The sequence below is a fragment of the Corvus cornix genome, chromosome 4A (genome assembly GCF_000738735.6).
Source record: "Corvus cornix cornix isolate S_Up_H32 chromosome 4A, ASM73873v5, whole genome shotgun sequence".
Classification (NCBI taxonomy): Eukaryota; Metazoa; Chordata; class Aves; order Passeriformes; family Corvidae; genus Corvus; species Corvus cornix.
The window spans coordinates 12,119,271-12,139,097 of NC_047058.1; the positions used below are offsets into that span (position 1 = coordinate 12,119,271).

Here is a 19,827-nt window from a genome sequence, read left to right on the forward strand (position 1 = left end):
CTTTGAGTACAAGAAACACTGGGAGGCAGCTGGAATCTCACAGTAGAAGTCATAAAATGCACTGAAAAGTAACAGGATGAGCAATGTCCCAGCATCCCAGTATGGGATGAGCAAGATCTCTTCAAAAACCGAGCAATTCCAGGTTCTGAGAGTATTCTGTATTGTCATTAATGAAGTTATTACAAGGCCTTTTCCACAGCTCCGCACTGGACTGATACCATGAGCAATCAAACCTGCAGTATCAGCCCTGCAACCTGTGGCACATCAAAGAGTTGCTTGGTACTGCATTTTCTCCTGTGTGGTGACAAGGCTTACCTTTAATCCTTTAAGACTGCCTTGAGCAAAAACAGGTTCTCCTTTAAGGCCTTTTAGGCCAGGACGACCCTGATTTAAAAAAAAAAAAGAAAAGTAAAAAATAAATTTCTTGAAAAAATACTGCTTTCATTTTGAAAGAATCTCTAATTAGCATAATGAACAAGGCGAACTCCGGGCTCCAGTTAACTGTAAAAGTACCACTGCTGCTTTGTCAGAAGCTGTGCTATTATGAGAACTAAAGACTTCCTGCAGCTTTAGAAAAATAAGGTTCTGCAAACATTTGCTCTGGTATTTTCCTGTTTATACTAGATTTCCCTTTCATTTTAGGCCTTTGACAACCTTAGATCCTATTTGAACCTGTCTGACATGGTGTAACTCCCCTCTTCATATACACATCAGTGCCATTTAGAGGGACCTTGGCAGGCTTGAGGGATGGGCCCATGTAAACCACATCAAGTGCAAGACCCTGCAACTGAGTTGGGGCAACCCCAACCACAGATTCAGGCTGGGCAATGACTGGATTGAAAGCAGCCCTGGAGAAGGACTTGGGGGTATTTGTAGATGAAAAACTGAGCTGTCAGTGTGAGTTTGCAGCCCAGAAAACCACCCATATCCCAGGCTGCATCCAAAGCAGCGATGGCAACAGGTGAGGGAGGGGATTTTATCCACAGGACCTTCATTTTATCCTCAGAGTGGATAAGAAAATTGAGCTCTAACAATGCTAATAAACTTAGGGTTATTTGGGTTCTTCCTTGGCAGTTACTTCTCCAACAATGTCACAAAAAGCAAACCCTGGTTTAGTGACTACAGAACACCACATTTGAGTTGGGACATACAGGCAGTCCAGGTAGGCCAGGAAACCCATCTGGTCCAGAAATGCCAGGACTCCCAGAGGTACCATTGCAGCCATCGAGGCCAGGCCGGCCTCTAGGTCCAGACTGCCCAGGATGACCCTGTGTAAAGGAAATAAGAGAGAATGACTGACAGGATCCATTATTTTATTAGTAATACTGTTGTCCCCAGAAAACTGATATCTTCCTTCCAAATGGCAACACAAACCAAAAGAACTGCACAACTCCCAGCCAAGTTCAGCGTATGGCAGACTGCAACAGAATGAGCTTCTTCAGCCAGCTTTGTTTATCCTCCCTAAAGGTTAAATCCTAGAACATTGGCTGCATTCATCCCATTACCTTTTTCTCCAAGGGATAGTCTTCTGGAGTACATTACTTGTGCATGAGTAGGTCCCAAAAGGGCAATACTCATCCCACAGCAGTGTGAACCATACGGAATGTAACAGTGTAAAACAGCACGCAAGGGTGCACCTGACACCAGGAATGGAACTTGCTCATGTGAAGGCAAGGGCAGAGGCAGACTCAACAATACTGAGCATTTATAATTCCAATCTGCTTAGAGTTTCAGTGACTTCTCTTCCTCTCCAGTGTAGATTCTTTCTTTTAATAGATCAACAGATGTTAAAGCTCCAGCATCAGGCCATTGAAGCAGAACAGCTTTATTTCTTATATTAAACACAAGTCCTTAGGCAAAGCAACTGGGAGAAAGATCTAATTAAACTAAAAACATATTTTAAAAAGTACTTGCAATGGCCAACTATTAATCAAGCAGAGCAAAATACAATTGTACCTAATTCTGATTTCACATGTCTTTGGCCCTGGTATAGCTCTACTAATTTGACTGGAGTTTACTCAACACGGTAGTGGTGCAAAGGAGATCAACGTTTGAGACTTCAGGTACTTTTTCTTCAGTGCCATATCAGTATGTGAGGGCAGGAGGCAGAAAGGCAGAACTGTCAGTCACATTACCCAAGTTTCAAGCAGCTCCTTATTCTATACTGCTTTTCCTATAAATGAGTCCTGTGGAACTCAACAACATTGTTTTAAGGCAAGAAGGAAAATTTAACTTTGGAAGATAGTATCTGTAACTTGACAGTTCTCTCCCCCCTCTGTACACGGTGATCTTGACTCATCCCAAAAGTACTTTTGTTTGGTCCCAAAGATTTGTCCTTAAGATATGGCACTAACCAAGCTATGACTCACATTAGGAAAGTGAAAAAAAACCAAACATGGATAAAATGGAGATAAAGCAGAACATTAACAATCCTTCATGCCTGACACTTAAAATAAAACACATTTGCAACACTAAAGGTCTTCCCAGTCCAAGCCAATAGCATATGCTCTGATGAAACTCAATGAGAACTTTGCAGTAATATAAAGCCTTTTATCTAAGGATCTTTAAACCCCTTGGGAAAATGTGGGAATGCTATAATCTTAATTTTATAGATGGGAAGCTGGGGACACACAGTAGCACAGTGACTTTCTCAAGGATGCAGGGCAACTTAGGCCATAATTATGTGAATACTCAAGCTGATCACTGGTCTCAGCTGCTGCCAGGAGGGCTATTGCACATTGCTGCTTACTCACACGTACCTCCTCCCTGTGCTGGCAGAGTAGGAAACAAACACAGCAGAGAAATAACTGTTCTGCTTCTTAACAGAGTTAATTTTCAGTCAGATGAGGTCCTTGGTCCAGCTCATTGGGCAACTGCACTGAGACTTGTGCCAACAAAATCGAGAATAACCTGATCTGCTTTCTGTCAGTCAACAAGGTACGAACTGAATGAATGTCAAATGTGTCTCAACTACCAGATTAAGGCAACTCACCCAGACAAATATAAATTTGAGATTTAACAAGGAATGGAATGAAGTCATCCAAAAGCATTACCATCAGAGACCACTGCATTAACAGTACCAGCTGCTCTGACGATTAGTCTGTTTGTCAAAATACCCACATGTGGTGTACAAGCAGGGACTTGCCAGGCCCTGGTAAAGCCCTGGATTAGGCTGAAGCAGCAATTTATTGCCACTTACATTTGTCTTTTTGGAAATTACTTAATTAATTTGATCCATGCAGGATGTCATAGCCAAGAGCATCAAGTCTCTGAAAGGACAGGAAGTGACTGCAGAGGGAGGCCAGAGTTGTCAGTGTCTACCAGGTCTTTCACTTTGTTTACAGCATCAACAAAACCAGGAGCTATGTGGGACAAGTGCACATGGATCTGGTTACAGCACAAGGTGACCAGCTGCAAGGTTTAGTGAAGCTGTAAGGGCCAACATCTGCCCCTCAGAGTGAGACAACAGGGAGCCAAGCTGCTCCAGCTTTTGTGCTGGCCGAGAGCCAGCCCATGGCAGGCAGCTGTCGGGTGACCCTTGTCCTGAGAAACGCTTTGGGTGAGATCTCCTAACTCTCAGCCTGTAAGTGGCCCAAAGGACTTTGGTATCCTCTTAAAATGTGAGGGGCTCACAGAGAGAGGACATAAAGTATGCTGATCACAGTGATTTCTTACATGTGCTAAATAAATCTGTGCCCCTGTCACTTAATCCCATGGCATCCATGTCCATGGTTCTGAGCCAAAGCATAACACAGACTGACACACAAGCACATATACACACATTCTCTGTCTTTTGCTTTAGGAAAACAATCCACAGGATTTCCTACTTTAAAGCTAGTCTGAAATCAGAGTTCATAATGTTTTAAGACCCTTATCTGAGGAGATACTGAACACCCAAAACTGACTTCCTTAAGAGTTGCTAAGTCCTACCTAAAAAGAACCTTTTTCCCAGGGGTTTAAAATACTGATTCAACGAGCTGTTTTGACCTGAAAAAGTGCTGGTTAATAGTTTCATTGCTCTCACCTCCTCAAATTCCTGTTTTGGCAGATGTGCCAATTGAACACAAGCACCTCAACTGACTAAGGCAGAAGACTTTCACACACTTTACTTATACATGGCAAGGTGATTAACTTACAGATCTGAGTTAAAGCACAGGCTGGAGAGATGCTTGTGCTCTCTGTTCTCACAAAAGGAGGCATTCGTTGTGAGACAGATAAGGAAACTCGAACTGATTAGCTGGGCCCTCCTTTATCTGACTCTTGCTTGTACCCTGACACTGTGATCCCAAGGGGCCTCTTTTCTCAATCAAACAACAGAAAGGCGATCCCAACATGAGAGCTCAACACATTTAAACACAGAGAAACAAATGCAATTAAGGACAAATACAAAACTAATTGAATAAACAGTTTCATGGGTTGCTAAGGAAAGTGGCCTTTCTCCAGCCATCACCAAGTGCTTGCATTTACTCTGGGAAGATCACAAAACTGCCTCTTCACATAGCTCTGGCTTTCATGGCACCGAGAAAGGCTCACTTATCATAAAAATGTTTCCTTCTAGAACTCCTTGGACAGTTTATGAAAAGCTAGATACATCTCCCAGCTTCAGTTCCAGCCTTTGCCAGAGGTGTCCTTGAATCTTGTCCTACAGGAAAAAATAAACTTCCCAAGTAGGGCTAAGGATTTGAGGGCTTCTCCTACAGCATGACACGAAAGTCTAGCAATAAACACATGTAGCTGCTGTATTTACTAGGTTAAAGGGATTAGTCAAGCCAGCTGCAAAAACATGATTTACTTGCCACCAGCATTCCCCAAGGGAACTCTGTGGAATACCACTTCCCTTAAGGTCAACAGTGGGATTCCCCTCTGAATAACGGCCTTGTCCATGGCCATGACTAAACTACACCTGCCCACACTAACATACCTGCATACTACAAAGAATCTCTCTTCATATTTAGATGTGCAGAGATAGCAATATATTTTCACTTCTCCCATCTTTCTCACACACACTTGCTCTCTCCTTTGCTCTGCATTTCACACATCCATATAAAGTGCCTATATTTGTATACACTTCACAAAAAACCTAAGTTACTCCCTACCCTGAAATGTAATGGCAAAAGTAAAAATATTTACTCAAGTGGTGGTGGTTGCTATTTTCACCCTACAATGGAAGCATTTTAAGTGACTACAGTGTGAACAGTATGAACAAGTTTCCCTTTCCCCTTTTCTGCCCTGCAGTTGTGGCACAGAAGACCCACAGTGTTGAGAACTTTGCTGTTCATGACCAGCAAAAATCTGCCTCTTTCCCATTCACCCACCTGCAGAATGCTGCAAAGCAGAGTAAATCTGCATATGCTGGAGGCTTTGAATCCTCTCATCTCCCTCCCCTGCACTGTCTCCTTGGAATGCCTGCTGCTGACAACTACCTGGCAAAAGCTGTTGCTGTATCTCTGCCTCCCCTCATTGTTGGGAATCCCCTTTCTCCAGAGCCTCATCTGAAAAAATACCCTGAGAACAGCATGTTCCCACAGTGTGTTCAATTAAATTAAGTATTATGGGAACAGCTTGTTGTCTTCAGACCTAGACAGTTGGCTGGTGGTAAAACAAAAAAAAAAAAAAAAAAATAGCAGCAAGGGAGCAGAGCAGGAGAGAAAACAGGCAAGGATGAGCAGAGGGGGAGTGAAGGACAAGGGCCAGGAAGGAACTGGAAATCAAACAAGCTCATTTACAAGGCCAACTGTGCATTTTCAGCCAATCTATCACAACAATTCAGTTTTTGATAGGAAGTAAGAAAACAGAGCTCAACTGTTGGAGTTCCTGGCCAGCTGAGAAAGCAGGGAAGATGAGAAAGAGTATGAGTGATACACAGGATGGAAAAATGCCATCAAAAAAATAAAAATAATTCTAGTATCAGAAGGAGAAAGCAGGATGAGCCAAATAGCGTAGAAAGAGGAAGAAAGTTTGGGGCAACTTCTAAAGGTGATCCAGTCAAAGTTCCCCTGAGATACAGCTAGATGTCTTCACAAAAATCACTGGAGAAACCAAAGCAAAAGAAAGCTGGCCAAAACACTCTAGGCACATAATTTTTAGTAAACTCTCACTAGAATGTAAAGTTCTAAAGAATGAAAGAAACCAAAAGTTCCTGATGGTCAGGGAAAGTGGTTACCTGCCTGTCACCTGATCTAAACCAGGACTAGAACCTAGAAGAGAAGTAAGGATTATCTCATCACTATTTTCATTCATGTCACAGCAAAAGATGATTGAGGGAGACCTGGTAACAGCTATCACATACAAGAAGGCTACTACAAAGTAAAAGTGAACAATCTTCTCACTGTGTCCCTGATCAGTAACATAAGAACTAAGAGCTTTAAACTGGAGAAAGAAAGACTGAAGTTAGGTTTTAGCAAAGCTTTTCTAATAGAGAAGTTAGTCTCCACCATCACAAGGTTTTAAGAATTGGTTAAGAAACACATGCTGAAAATGGCCTGTAGCACAGCTGATCATGCCTGTTTGACTCCCTGAAGTCCCTTTCAATTCTGCAGGTCTATGGGTTTATGATACAGTGTTTTCTAGACAGTGCTGAGGGACCATGGTGCTGAAAGAAAAGCTAATCAATTATGCAAATGATCCCCATGTAGCTCAGGCTCACTTTCTGATATGTACCAACTTCCTATTATCTTACAAAACAGCATGGAATCACCAGGTAGATTAACAAACACGGCTATTTTCCTCCAGAGAGAAGCAAGCAATTTCAAGGTACACTATGCATGTGCTAAGACAGTCTTATCATGTTCAGGTGCTTTTGGTTGTGTTTAACATTCTGGTGATTTATATTTACATATGCAAACTTACTGGGATCCCGTTGATGCCCTGAAATCCGGGAACTCCCATTGGACCCTGAAGAAAGAGAGTACACATTATATTTCACTTCATCGGTCTGTATATTTCAGTTACCTGTGAGATGTTTTTCAGTCTTGGACTTCTGCTTTCAAAATCAAAAGGAGCAAACTATCTCATGCAGATTCTCTCTGATCACAGGGGTCAGTGAAGATAGGAACTAAGCATCTGAGTTTGACTGGACGCCAAATGAGTGCTTCAGGAATGTTTTAATCAGGCAATTTAAAGTAAAAATATAATCTCCTACTGCACATCTGGAGAAAACAAGATGTCAAGAAAATAAACAATCTGCTATAAACTTAACCCTTGACTTTCCAAGAGTTTCAACAAGACTTACATATTTTTCTGTCTATACTTGGATAGGACCTCCAGAGATATGCAGACCACTGCATTAAGTTCAGACTGCCCAAGCTGCAAGTAATTACCACACTTTGTTGCTCTGCTCTGGATAGTAGCATAACAGACTGATAAGCAGAATACCCAGTCTAAATTGTTCTTGCTTTGGAAAGGTAAAGTATATTGCTCCCAAAAGGGATGAAGAGAGAGAGAATCTTATGGCATGTTGGTATTGCATATGTATCATTTCAGGGGATAGAAACAGTTCTGGAGTAAATGGATTTTTTTCAGTACAAAGAAATTGCTTCCAATCTTGCACATTGCATTCATTGACACCTACACCTTATGGGCTATTCCATTTATTATGGCATGATTTATCATATTCTTTTTGTTAGAAATAACTTTGCACCTGCAAAACTGGACTGCAGATTTTGTTTAGTACCCATTCATTTTGCTTTTCTAGACACCAACCCAGGATCCTCTACACAGGAACCAGCTCTGTGTCTCCCTGAATAAAGTGTGAATAAAACTCACCTTCCCCTGGGCATGTGAAGAGACAGACTACTTCCAACAGCAATACTCATTTGGCTGTGGTTCACCTACCAGGATGGCTACACAGTTAGCAGCTTTAGCATCTGTATTCTCATTCCAAAATAAATACAGACAATTCTCTAAAGATTCTGTTGAAATACCATTGTGTTTTTACCCCTGGACAGATAGCCCAAGATTATCTTTATTCACTCAAAAATATATAGAAGGCCATAGAACTATTGCAGAGCCAGAAAAATCACCATTGAGCCTACCTTGTCACCTTTCTGTCCAGCTGGTCCAGGAGGGCCCACTGCTCCTCTCTCACCTTTTGCTCCAGGCAAACCTTCTGGCCCAGTAAATCCAGGTGCTCCTATTGGTCCTGGAAGCCCAATCGGTCCTGGTCGACCCTAATATGCAATAAAAACAAGTCAATGCACCATGTCTACGAACTCCTTTGTAATTACTCTTTCCAACTCAATTTTTAATGCAATTTGATACCTCTCTGGGTAGTTAGGACATACTGAAGTTTTCCCTGTCCATTCTCAAAGACTGCCCAAAATCACAGAATCACCCGGTTGGAAGAGACCTCTAAGATCATCGAGTCCAACCCGTGCCCTAACACCTCAACTAAACCATGGCACCAAGTGCCACATCCAGGACTTGAGATGGGGCCACACCAGCACGGAGCAGAGAAGGACAACCACCTCCCTCGACTGGCTGGTGATGTGCTGAATCATTACCGTTGGAAAATTCCTCCGAGATTATATCCAGCCTCTGACTGAATACCACCATGCACACTAAACCATACTGCCAAGTGCCACACGCGCTCATTTTTTGAACACTTCCAGGCATGGTGACTCCACTATGTTCGTTCTTAAGCACTCTTGCAGTGAGGAAATTTTTCCTAATATCCAGCCTGAGTCTCCCTTAGCACAACTCGAGGCTATTTCCCCTTGTACTATCGCTGGTTGCCCAGAAGAGGCTGATCCCCACCTCACTACAACCTCCTTTCAGAAAGAGATAAGGTCCCCACTGAGCCTCCTTTTCTCCAGGCTAAACAAGCCCAGTTCCACCAGCTGCTTCTCATCAGACTTGTGCTCCAGACCCTTCAGCTGCTCTGCTGCCCTTCTCTGGACACGCTCCAGCGCTCAGTGTCCGGGGTCACACTAAGAGATGCCCCTTTCCCTGGAAGATGCCGAGCGCAGGAGGAGCAGCGCGCTCCGCGGGCCCCCGCGGGTGCAGTGCCCGGCGCTGCCGGCAGATGGCGCGGGCCCCGCGGGGACCCGCTGCGGGCGCCGCCGCCGTCCCCGGCTCGGGAGATGCCCTCGAGTGCCGGGCACCGCTCCGTGTCAGCGTGTTCGCACTTCCCTTCTGGGTCGTGTTGAGAGAACGTGAAAGAGATCAGTCTAAGGCCCCAAAGTATCAGCAGAAAATGCAGTTTATAGCTGTGCTTTCCACAGGCAAGGCAATCAGTGGATAACACAAAGTTAACCGTGTAAAGAATCAAGCCTCACACTAAAAGATACAGAACGGAGGAGAAAGTTAAAAAAACCCCACACCACACAATTCCCCCTCCTTTTAATTCCCATGTCCATGGAAGTGTGTTTCCCTTCTATTTCCCTAACTCCGTAAAACAGCAGAAGGAATGCAGCTCCCTGCTGCAAGTGTTTTAGTAATCTCAGCTGGAAACGCACAAAGTCCTGACTCCATGGCTTGGCAGGTAAAAGACTTTTACTGTTAATTTAAAAATGCATTGTTACATGTTGAAAATCAAGCAAAGTGAAACAAACTGTAATTGATTTTAAAAATTCTTATTCCAGGATCATTTTTTGTACCTGTTTAGGCTAAAATATTTTTTCCCATATTCCATGTGTCTTCACTGCTGGAGCAGTTTTCTTTTAACTGCAACAATTCTCCCATATCACTCTTTCATTTGTGATTGTTTCATCCTCGCCTTTTAACTGAGGGCAAGTGCATGTTTGATATTTCATACCTTTTCTGTCTAGACACTGTCCATAGTGTGCACTTCCAGAGGCACAGACTCACACCTGAAAAGACTTTCGATTATTTTTAGCCTTCTTCACTCTGGGCTAATTTTCAGTGGAATCCTTTATATTGCAAACTATATAATCAGAACATTAATCCCCAAATCTTCAGTGGTCCCTGGCAACCATCCACAACAAGAAACATGTTAAAAATCACATGCTTAGCTCTCACTTTAAAAAGTTAAAGCTGAGACTGAATTTCCCATAATCACAAGCAATTCAGAGGCTTTCAGGCAACAATTCACTTAAAACACATGGGCTGTGGACTGTTTACCTCGAGGCAACACAGCAGTGCTGAGGCGTAACCTAAAAATGGGCACATTACACTTACAAGCAGCCACCTCCCACAAAAGAAATGGCATCCAAGAGTCCACCAAGGTTTGTAGAGAAAACACAATGTGAATTCCTCATTTGTTTGAATTGCTAATACTTCTGTACGCCATTAGTTTGATTGCCTGGTTAATGACAGTGTTTCACAATGACTGGAACTGATGGGAATTAACATTTTAGGAGGCTTTTGTTCTGCTCTGCTGCAGGTGGCTCTGAGAAATATATCTAGACTGGGGAGTATAAGACCAGCAACTACACCTTCTGCTTGTGTTTGGATGAGCAGCGCTCTGACAGAATTATTAAACGCATTCTCTGTGATTTCAGGGCCCACAGCTAAAAAGCTCTCTCCTGCCTTAGTGCCCTACAAGAAAGATTTTAACAGCACTTGAAGATTTTGTCCAGTGCCTTAGAGTGTCACTAAAGCATAAGGACACAGTAAAGTGCTTCTAATCTCTCTGATAATGTGATTATGCCATGATAATCAGGCTCTCAAGAATTCCCACTGTTTCTTTTGAAGCCTGTGTGGATGGAAATCATGTTTTCTATGCTGAAACAAAGGACTTGCCTCCACTGCTAAAAAAGCAGCATTTTTCATCACTCAGCAGCCCTCCCATGAACTGTTCCAAGATGAGCGCGTTATAAAGAGCAGGCACGGTGGCATGCAGGAGAAATTCGAGGATAACAGCACAATGAAGACTCAGGTTTTACCATAAGGTAAACTTACAGAGTTCAGTGCCAGGTGGAATTTCTGTCCGACCTCAACGAGCTTACCTAGTCTTTACTGTGCTTTGGCACCAGGATTGCTCTTACTTATCCAAAGGATAAAAAGAATAAAACATCTCTTAGCAGTGAGGACAAGCTGAAATATAAAATGTGGATGACATCAAACAAAAACTACAATGAATCAACAGAGCTCCCTATTTTAAATCTTTAATGTTTAACATACATAGTACAGTAACCTGCAGAAAAGCCATTAGTAATTAATGCAAGTGGTATCGTTTTGGTTTCCCAGCTGCATGACAATTGTTTTTAAAAAGAGGAAAATTATAGAATGCTAAAAACACCAAGCAATAACAAAGCCAATGAAATTACTGTGACTTGTGAATGTTCTCTCAAATGCCCACTAGAATTTCATTTATTTGAAAGCTATGACCTGCATTCTCAAACATATTTGTGCACCAGGCTTTTATAATGCAGCAGCAATAAATGAGATGCCTGTCTGTCTGTAATGAAGATGATGCTGGTAAAAATAGCATTATTTTTTAATATACTTGGGCATTTTCATGGATAATTTTGGATTCTGACCAAGTTTGCATCACAAGTTCAGCACAAATCATATGCATCTGTTCAGCTCATATCCATTGCAAACCATTACAAATACACAGCTGGCTCAGACATTCAGCTTTCCATTCTCAATGTGTGGTAAGCAAGAGCAAAAAATGCCTGGAAAAGGAACCTCCCATTGCTTCTGAGTCACCACGCTGCAGAAGAAGGTAAAACCAAACAGCCTGAAAGTGTAATTTGATGGCAGTGTCTTTCAAGATGGAAAAGGTTCTGCAACATGTACCTTCTTCCTCATACCCTTTTAATTCATCTGCATCCCAGGATGTCATGAGGAAAGGCTTGTACGATGGGTAATGATGGGGCCCCTCTGCTGCTGCACAATCAAACACATCACAATTTCTCTATTGTCCCTACCCCTTTTGCCAACTCTAATACCCCACATAAATTTTCACCCACTGAAGCAGAGCTGATACACGTAGCACTGCAAATTCCAAACGGTCTTTTATTTCCCATTGCCTCTGTGAGCTTGGAGAAAAAAGTGCAAATCTATTTGATTTGCCACTGTGCAAAAGAACACATGTGGAAGTGGTATGGAACCATTGGACAATGCCCCTTTATTTCAGGGATGAAAAAACAAGCACATACTTACTTGGGGAGCAATTCTACTGGCCTAAGTCACTGTCAAATACCAACACAGTGATTCATCACCATAAAGGACACTGGAACCCACTAAGATAAATCTAGCAGCTCTGGTAACTAAGCAGAAAATACTACTGATCAGGAAGGGCAGAACTGATCCCTGCTTTTGTTAGTAAATTTGTAGACTGCCATATTTCAAGCAGCAAAGCACTATTTATTTTCAAAGCAAAATAAGGAGCCTGTATATGAAAAGAGCAACTGAATTTAAATACACTCATGTTTTCTGAAACTAACACGATTACTTCTCTATGAGAATTCAGTGACCACATTTTTTAAAAGGGTCTTACTCACATTCTCTATTCCTTCACCCATTATTTCCCCCATAAAACATGTTTTATTGACACAAAAGATTGCTAGTGAAATATTTACTTCATGAGCAAATGCTTTGTAGCTTGAAGAATCTTTTGCTTGTTTGATTTCATAAAGGTGAACCAAACAGCCAACCACTAACTCATTATGGCCCTAAAAATTCATGTTCTCATATACTGCACACTCTAAGCCTGAAACTTATAAGGAAGATCTATGTACCCGATTCCCATGTTCATACAGGACAGCCTGTACAAGGGACTAGTCCCTCAAATGTTCTGTCACACACACAGATTGCATGTTCCATTTAAACCAGGGACATTCTCTCTGATGAGAGACACCAGGTCACAAAAGCAGACACAGGAATCTTGCCGAGCTCGGGTGAGGGGTCTGTCGGTGACTTACCAGTGCAAGGCAGCCGTCTCCACTGTGAGCAGCACAGCCTTGGGCCAGCCTTCAACCTTCTACCTCCATTTCCTCCCTTCTCCTCTTCGGTCTGCCCTGCCTTCACAGCAAGATTCCTGCAGCAGTGGTTCTCTCTTACTAGATAGTGAGTGGAACAACAGAGTCCTGCTCTCAACTGGGGCCCCACAGTTCTACTGTAATAATAATAATTACTGATGAAAACCCCTTCACTATTTTCCTAAATTACAGGTCAGGTATCCAGTGCCCTGCTCACATTCCAGAGTAAGTGATTATTCTCCCTACTGAAAAACGCTTTGTACTTTTAAAGAAAATTATTCTTCAGTTTTTCTTCTGAAAACTTAGGGGAAGTCCTGTTCAAAATGGCTTCTTTATTTCTGTCATATAATTTACTGTTCCTCTACACAGCTTTTTACCTACACAGCATGAGAATACACAAAACTGTATGTGCATGCAGAAATAATGGACCAGAAAAAAATCCTATGCAACAACAATCCTGCTTCATTCAGCACCTTCCCAAAAATGTCATTGTTTGGGTTTTTTTCTGCTTTGTTGTCTGTTTAAGGAAAGATAGTAATTTTTTTTTTTCACTTAATTTTAACAAAAGAGACAACTTTTTTCATGTACCATGTGAAATTCTTTAGTATCACAATGCCTTTCAGAAGTTTTCTGTTTATGCAAAGCAGCCCTTGGCATGCTCACACTGCCAACTGTCACGGCTGCTCTGGTCATCTCAGGACCAATTTTTAATGTAGTAATGAGCAACTGCAGGCTGGGTCTCACAACAATTTTCAATTTTAGTTAATGTGATAAACTCCAGTTTCAAAGAATACTTCTGTTATTTCCACTAAGCCTGATTAGACATGACTGCAAGTAGAAAATCTAGGTGATAAAAAAAATGTGTATGTATGTGTGTGTATATATATGGTTTTAGACCCTATTTTTTAACTGCCTAAAAAAATTAATGAAATCTGATTCCATAAATTATTTGATGAATGCCATATTTCAGTAACAAAGTTGCAATGGATGGTTTACCACATTATAAATACAGAACTGTATATGAACCCAAGAAAATTTTTAAGAATATCATTATTTTAAAATTGGATATTTTTATCTAGGAGAAGTTTGTTCCTTAGAATGCTCGATTTCCAGTTAAAAGTTTTCATGAAACATCCTGATCCAATCAATTCCACATATTTGCTATTCTATTTAAAACACACAAAGAGACCACATACTGTCATCTTTTTCCCCACCATGGACAATGCCAGGAGTGACTCAATATTAACTGAGAGCAATTATTCCATTTTATACTTCATAACTTTTTGAAGCAACTACAAAAAATGTACAAAAGTCAAAAGGGATGACTTTAACTTTGATTGCTTTTTTGCTTTGATGTTGTGAAATGTCCAAGTTAGATAAGAAAGTAAGCTCATGTGGAAAGGTTCCAGGCCACAGAGAGCACAGATAACATGAAAGCCCCTTGTGGGCTGTAACATCTGCATGAGAGATGCACCAGCGAGGCGACAGCCTTCCTGTGCTGAGCTCCAGAGAGGAGGTGAGCCACGTGTAACACCACAGCAATGATGGGCACTACAGGAACAGAAAGATTTTAGTCATGGGGATTTTTTAAAATAAAGAATGAGCAGCAGGATTTACAAAGCAGAGTGATGACTTACATTGTATTTCAATTAAACAAATAACTGGTGTATGAAAATTATGAGCTAAAGCTTATTTTTAAGGAGCTACATTATATAGTTGAGTTACATTTACTTGCCTTTTTCATGATCATCAGTCAGAATTATGCCTTTTTTTGAGCAGAAAAAAATATTTGCAGAGACTAGATCCTGACGAATTGCATCCCAGAGTATCACCATAGCAGAGGTGATCACCCCTGAATCCCCAGCTTACCCACTGTTTGTTTAAGCCAATTGGCCGTGAGCCTCAGGTGATACGTGGTCGTCTGAGATGAAATTTGCTATTTGCCACAGCAAAAGCTTTTTTTGCTACCCTGACTGATATCTTTACGGCCTTTTTGTGTTTTAAACTGGCAGAGCAATACAAGGTTCATACACAAATGGAGACAATTTATGTAGACAGCACACGAGACTGACAATGGGCACTCCTCTGAAATCATGCACATGTTTAAGCCTGAATTAGAGGCAGCTGAGAAAATGGGGCATGAAGGAGGAGGTGACATTGGCAGGAACTGCTCCTATACCTCATGGAGCTCTGGCACTACGTTACACTCATCAACATTCAAAAAAATAGGGCTTATATTGAAATATTCTATTATGAAATCTTAACAAAAATGTTGAAGAAAGTGAGGTCTAACTGACTTCAATTTACTTATGAACTAAGTTTTGTTTTTTATTATTTAACAAAAGAGCATAGTGCAGCCAAAGATTTGAATGGTTTATGAGATTTTATGGTCTTTTGCAACCCCAGTTCATATTCTCTCCCTCAAGCCTTCAGTGCCTAATCTCTAAAAAATGTTTTAGAAAGCCTTTACAGTTCCCCGACCTGTTCACATAGGACAGCAGCTGTCATAACATCTTCCTGCCCTTAATTGAAGAAAGAGAATTTCTGAGTATTGTGTACATCTCTTGACAGCAGAGTAAGTCCTGAGCTGAATTTTAATACAGAAGAATTAGTTATTTCAGAAGAAAACACAGGGTTCCCCTAGGCCTTCTTTCCATTTTCCTGATAGCTGTACAGGAAAGTAGACAAGGTAGCATATGCAAAGTATTTTCCTCCCCAGGATGACAAGTCATCTCTGGTGAGAACATGGCAGTGGAAATGACCAAATGGCAGCTCCTTGGCAGTCAGTCCCCAAAAGGGGAGATGGGTAGAATGAAAAGTGAGGGTCACAGCCCCTCTCTCCCCTGGCTCTGGTTGCCATGAGTACATATATCTGTATATGTTTATGTACTGTCTTTCCAACCCATTTGGTAAGATCAAGCAAGTTACTGCTCACAAGACATTTAAAGGGGTTTTACTTGACTTATTACTGAGGAAGATACAACACTAATCATAGATATTAGACAAGTCTCCTGGGGAAAACAGATGTTGAATCATAGTAACTTCATGGGCAGCCACATCAGGACTGCCGCCCACAAAACCACAGCTTCTGACTGTCCTTAAGATACACCCTACAACACACAACTTTCAGGGATCTGCTATGGGCTCATGAGGAAAGAAGAACAGGTAGTGTTGTGTTATTTTCCCTTCTACTTATCCCTAGCACCCCAGAGAACAAACCAAAAAAGCCCAATGTGTTTCTAAAGAACTCTTTAAGTGAACAGTGACAACGAACTTGCTCCCTCCCCCTCTGGCTGGCATTTCCAAGCAGCCTTCCTCATGGACTCAAGTGACAGAAGATTCATTGTTACAAAAAAATGTTGTCAGTAGAAAATTAGCTGTATTAAGTAGTGTACTGAACAAGTGAAATCCTGCCAGTGTCAGGCCTGTTAAGACTATTAAAAGGACATTGTATCTAGAAAGGCAGGGAGGGTTCAGCCACATGCTGAAGCCGAACAGACTCCAAACCTCCACAGGATCTGCTGTGTCCAGATTTGTTAATTTGCTTTGGGCTCCTCTCCAGTTCTTTCCTTTACAACAAACCCATTTTTAAAAATTTCTAATTCCCCTTTGCAAGCAAAGGCTATGAAAAGTTAGTGCTTCCTCAGAGACTAAACAGGGATATGGGCAAAGAGTAGATCTAGCAGGAAGTGACTGCCCGTAGCCAATACGCTATTCCTTAGCAGATAGGATGGTTTGGGCTTCCCTGTTGCACTGAGGGGCAGAGCTGCTGTCACACATCCCACACAGGCACTGCCCATGGGAATCCTGGCTGTGCATGGAGAAAGGGACAGCTTCACTCTGTAAGAGCAGCAGGACTGGCACAGCTCAGCGGGCAACTCACGCTTCCACACACAGGGAGGGAGGGGAGGCGAGGGGAAGGGAACTGGTATAAAAAGACCAAAAGTACCTCTCCATTGGCTCACAATTTCTGATACACCATTATACCTACACGTGACTACCCTCCTCTTTCTGCCTGGGAACTGGAAATCAAGCACAGTCAAGACATGTCCTGCTCCCCCAATTATGCAGAGATAAGGAGACAACTCAGAGATAAGGAACAGACCCAGAAGTGTGAGAGGAAGATAGGGAAAAGGAGCTACGGAAGCCCCTTCTGCTCTGTGGATGAAACAGAGAGTTTTCCATTTCCCTCATGCTGTGGGAACAGAGATGTCCTCTTGTACCAGAACTTCCCCAAACATGAGATTTGACCAGTAAAGAAAGGAACAAAGATGAAGAAAACAGTAATGAAAAAACAAGAACTCTTTGAGGTTTCCATGGACAGGAATAGTCACAGAGCTCTAGTGGTCACCCTTACCTTACATGATGCTTTCTTGGCCTTTCTAAAGGGCCTCATGCTGGAGACAAAAAGCAGGTCATGAATCTTTTAGAGCAACTTCACACACTGGAGCTCTTTCTTGCAGTTTCACCTACAGATAAGCTATTCCCAGCTTTAGTTTCTATCAGCAACTAAACTAAGTTTCCAGCCTGATAATTTCCTGGCAATTATTCTGGGGAACTCATTTCCACAAGATGCATCTAAGACAAGCAATTTAAGAGTATTTTTACAGGAACAGCCCTACTGAGGGAAACACAGAGATGTACAAGAACAGTTGCAAAAATGTCAGTTAAAGACTTCAAGCAAAGATTTGATGTCTCATGCACTTCTAGAAAGAAATCACCCATGAATCAACAGGAGCCAGGAAGAAGTTAAAGGGTACCAGTCTTTAGGACAATTATTTTGTGCTCACCAGCTGTGTTCCCTGCTAGGCACTGGAGTGGATAGGCAAGATCCTGCCCTAGTTTTTTCTGGGCTAGCAATAGGAATGTTCCCTCTCTTTGGAAAATTTTAGACCCAGATCTGGGGTATGCACTCTGGGCTAGGCTTATCCATACCCAGATTGCTGCGATGCCAAATCAGACCCATTTTTGAATTGTATTAAGGGGCTGTAGAGGTTCAGTGAAATTTCACTCAGTAAAGTATCTATTTATTGATAGTGTAATAAGAGCAAAAAGTGATAATATACAGCACATCTTAAAGGAGAGTGATCATTTTTTTCCATGGTAATTGCTCTAGAGCAAAACCTTCTCTCAAAGGATCATAACTGAGGATCATTTTAATGGAGATGTCAAAATATCATATTAATTCATTAATTAGCAGCAGTACCTCTACTGAAGCTATTACTTCCCAATTTTTCACACTTCTTACAGAAGTTTCCTATGTTGCTGTCAATCATCTCACAGTATTCCAGCTAAAACAGAACAACTTATCTTGGTTTCAATGCTGCAAAATTAACAACTAAGAGAACAATCTTTATATTTAACAGCTTGTCTTTGAATCTCCATAAAAGGTGCTCAGTCTTTTCTTACTACTCTTTGTGTATCAGCAGATATTCTAGTCAGTAACGTAGCTGCTCATATCAATGACATTTGTCTTACTGCATTTTGCAATAAATTAAATATCGAGGTGAATTTGTTGCAGACACTACTTAATAATAACTAAAGTAATACAGATCTCTTCATATTTGGAATAAAACATAGCTGTGGTTTTTCAGTTGGTAGTAACATCATAATTAAATAAAACTTTTCAATTATTGTTATTGTGTTCTCCGTTTCTGCAGAATGTTAAGTGAATCATTAGAATATGAACAATAGAGATTTGGATCCCAAGCGTAACATTGGTATTCTAAAAGCAGATTTAAATGTCTGTATCCATTTATGCTTCTAGGAGTTTCTCTCAATTTGTCTCAAATTCCTGACAGAAAAAGCGTGTAAAATGCTGAGATAACTGAATCTAAAACCTGAACCTTTCCTCTAGCTTAGCTAGCAATCCAACTCACGGCCTAACCTATTCTGGACAACAATCTTACGACTGCTTTTTTGGCTCACTTTTATCATACTGGATTGTTCTATTATTTTTCTAATCTAATTATTCTATTACATTTCACTGTTACACAGAAAATGTGTATCTATAAATTGCCATAAGTTAAGCAGTGTTCCAGAAAAACAATCTTGTCTTTTTCCCTTTGTTCTTACTGCTGCATTACTATGTCCCTTCCCCTGTCCGATATCCAGTGTTTGTGCTATTACAACCAAATTAGTGCTTAGTACAATGTAAATCTGAAAGCAAGTCTGAGCCTGGAATCTGATATATGCAGCATGACTACCTCTAAGACCTACTACCATATCATGTATAACATGAATCATGCAGTGAATAAAGTAGCCTGGTTTTTTTTTAAAGAAAAGAAAGCCACAAAACAAACAACAACAAAAAAATGCCCCTCTACACATTAAAAAAAAAATCCATTTTAGTTACCAGACCGTGTTCCACATGCTAAACATTCTGTTTACAAGGGAGAAACACAGCAAAACTTCTCATTATGCACTAAGGTCATTCAGCCCCAAAGGATGCTTCTAGTTAGAAAGGCAGGCGGGGAAAGTAGGCCATGCACAGATCTGGCCAGTACAGGGTCAGCAGCAAACAATAGATTCCCTGCAAGCAGCTTCCCCTACATTTTGCCTCCCATAGCCTTCCCAGCATGTTCCTGGCACTTCAGAAAGGTCTGAGCGGCTTTCCTTGCACAGAGTTCTGCTAAAAGCAAAAGTATCTGTTGGAACAGATAATACTAGTCAAGATTTAAAACTCAGATGGGAACCATCTCATGCTTATTCAAGATAGCAGATTTAGAACAAAACCTCTTCCCAGAGACCTATTACACAGCAGAGCTGAGGGGAGCTTTGCAAACATGTAAACAATTCACTTTAAAGGAAAAAATGAAGTCTGTGAATTCTCATCTATACATTGCTTGGAAACATACAGACCAAAGCAGGAGTGGAGAGTAGTAGACGTCTGCAAATCTACAAACATAACATTTGGAGAGATTCCAGTTATCTCTAGAGG

At 41.4% G+C, this 19,827-nt stretch overlaps 1 protein-coding gene across 2 annotated transcripts in view; it reads right to left on the bottom strand.

Moving 5' to 3' along the window:
• Nucleotides 1–19,827, bottom strand: part of COL4A6 (collagen type IV alpha 6 chain) — a 124,408-nt gene that overhangs the window by 33,567 nt on the left and 71,014 nt on the right. For both annotated transcript variants that reach the window (XM_039571985.1, XM_039571984.1), the window contains exons 4-7: nt 8,034–8,168; nt 6,850–6,894; nt 1,152–1,268; nt 316–384 (exon numbers count right to left, since the gene is read on the bottom strand). In XM_039571985.1, the coding sequence (XP_039427919.1) occupies nt 316–384; nt 1,152–1,268; nt 6,850–6,894; nt 8,034–8,168 (366 nt within the window). The remainder of the gene's footprint in view (nt 1–315; nt 385–1,151; nt 1,269–6,849; nt 6,895–8,033; nt 8,169–19,827) is intronic.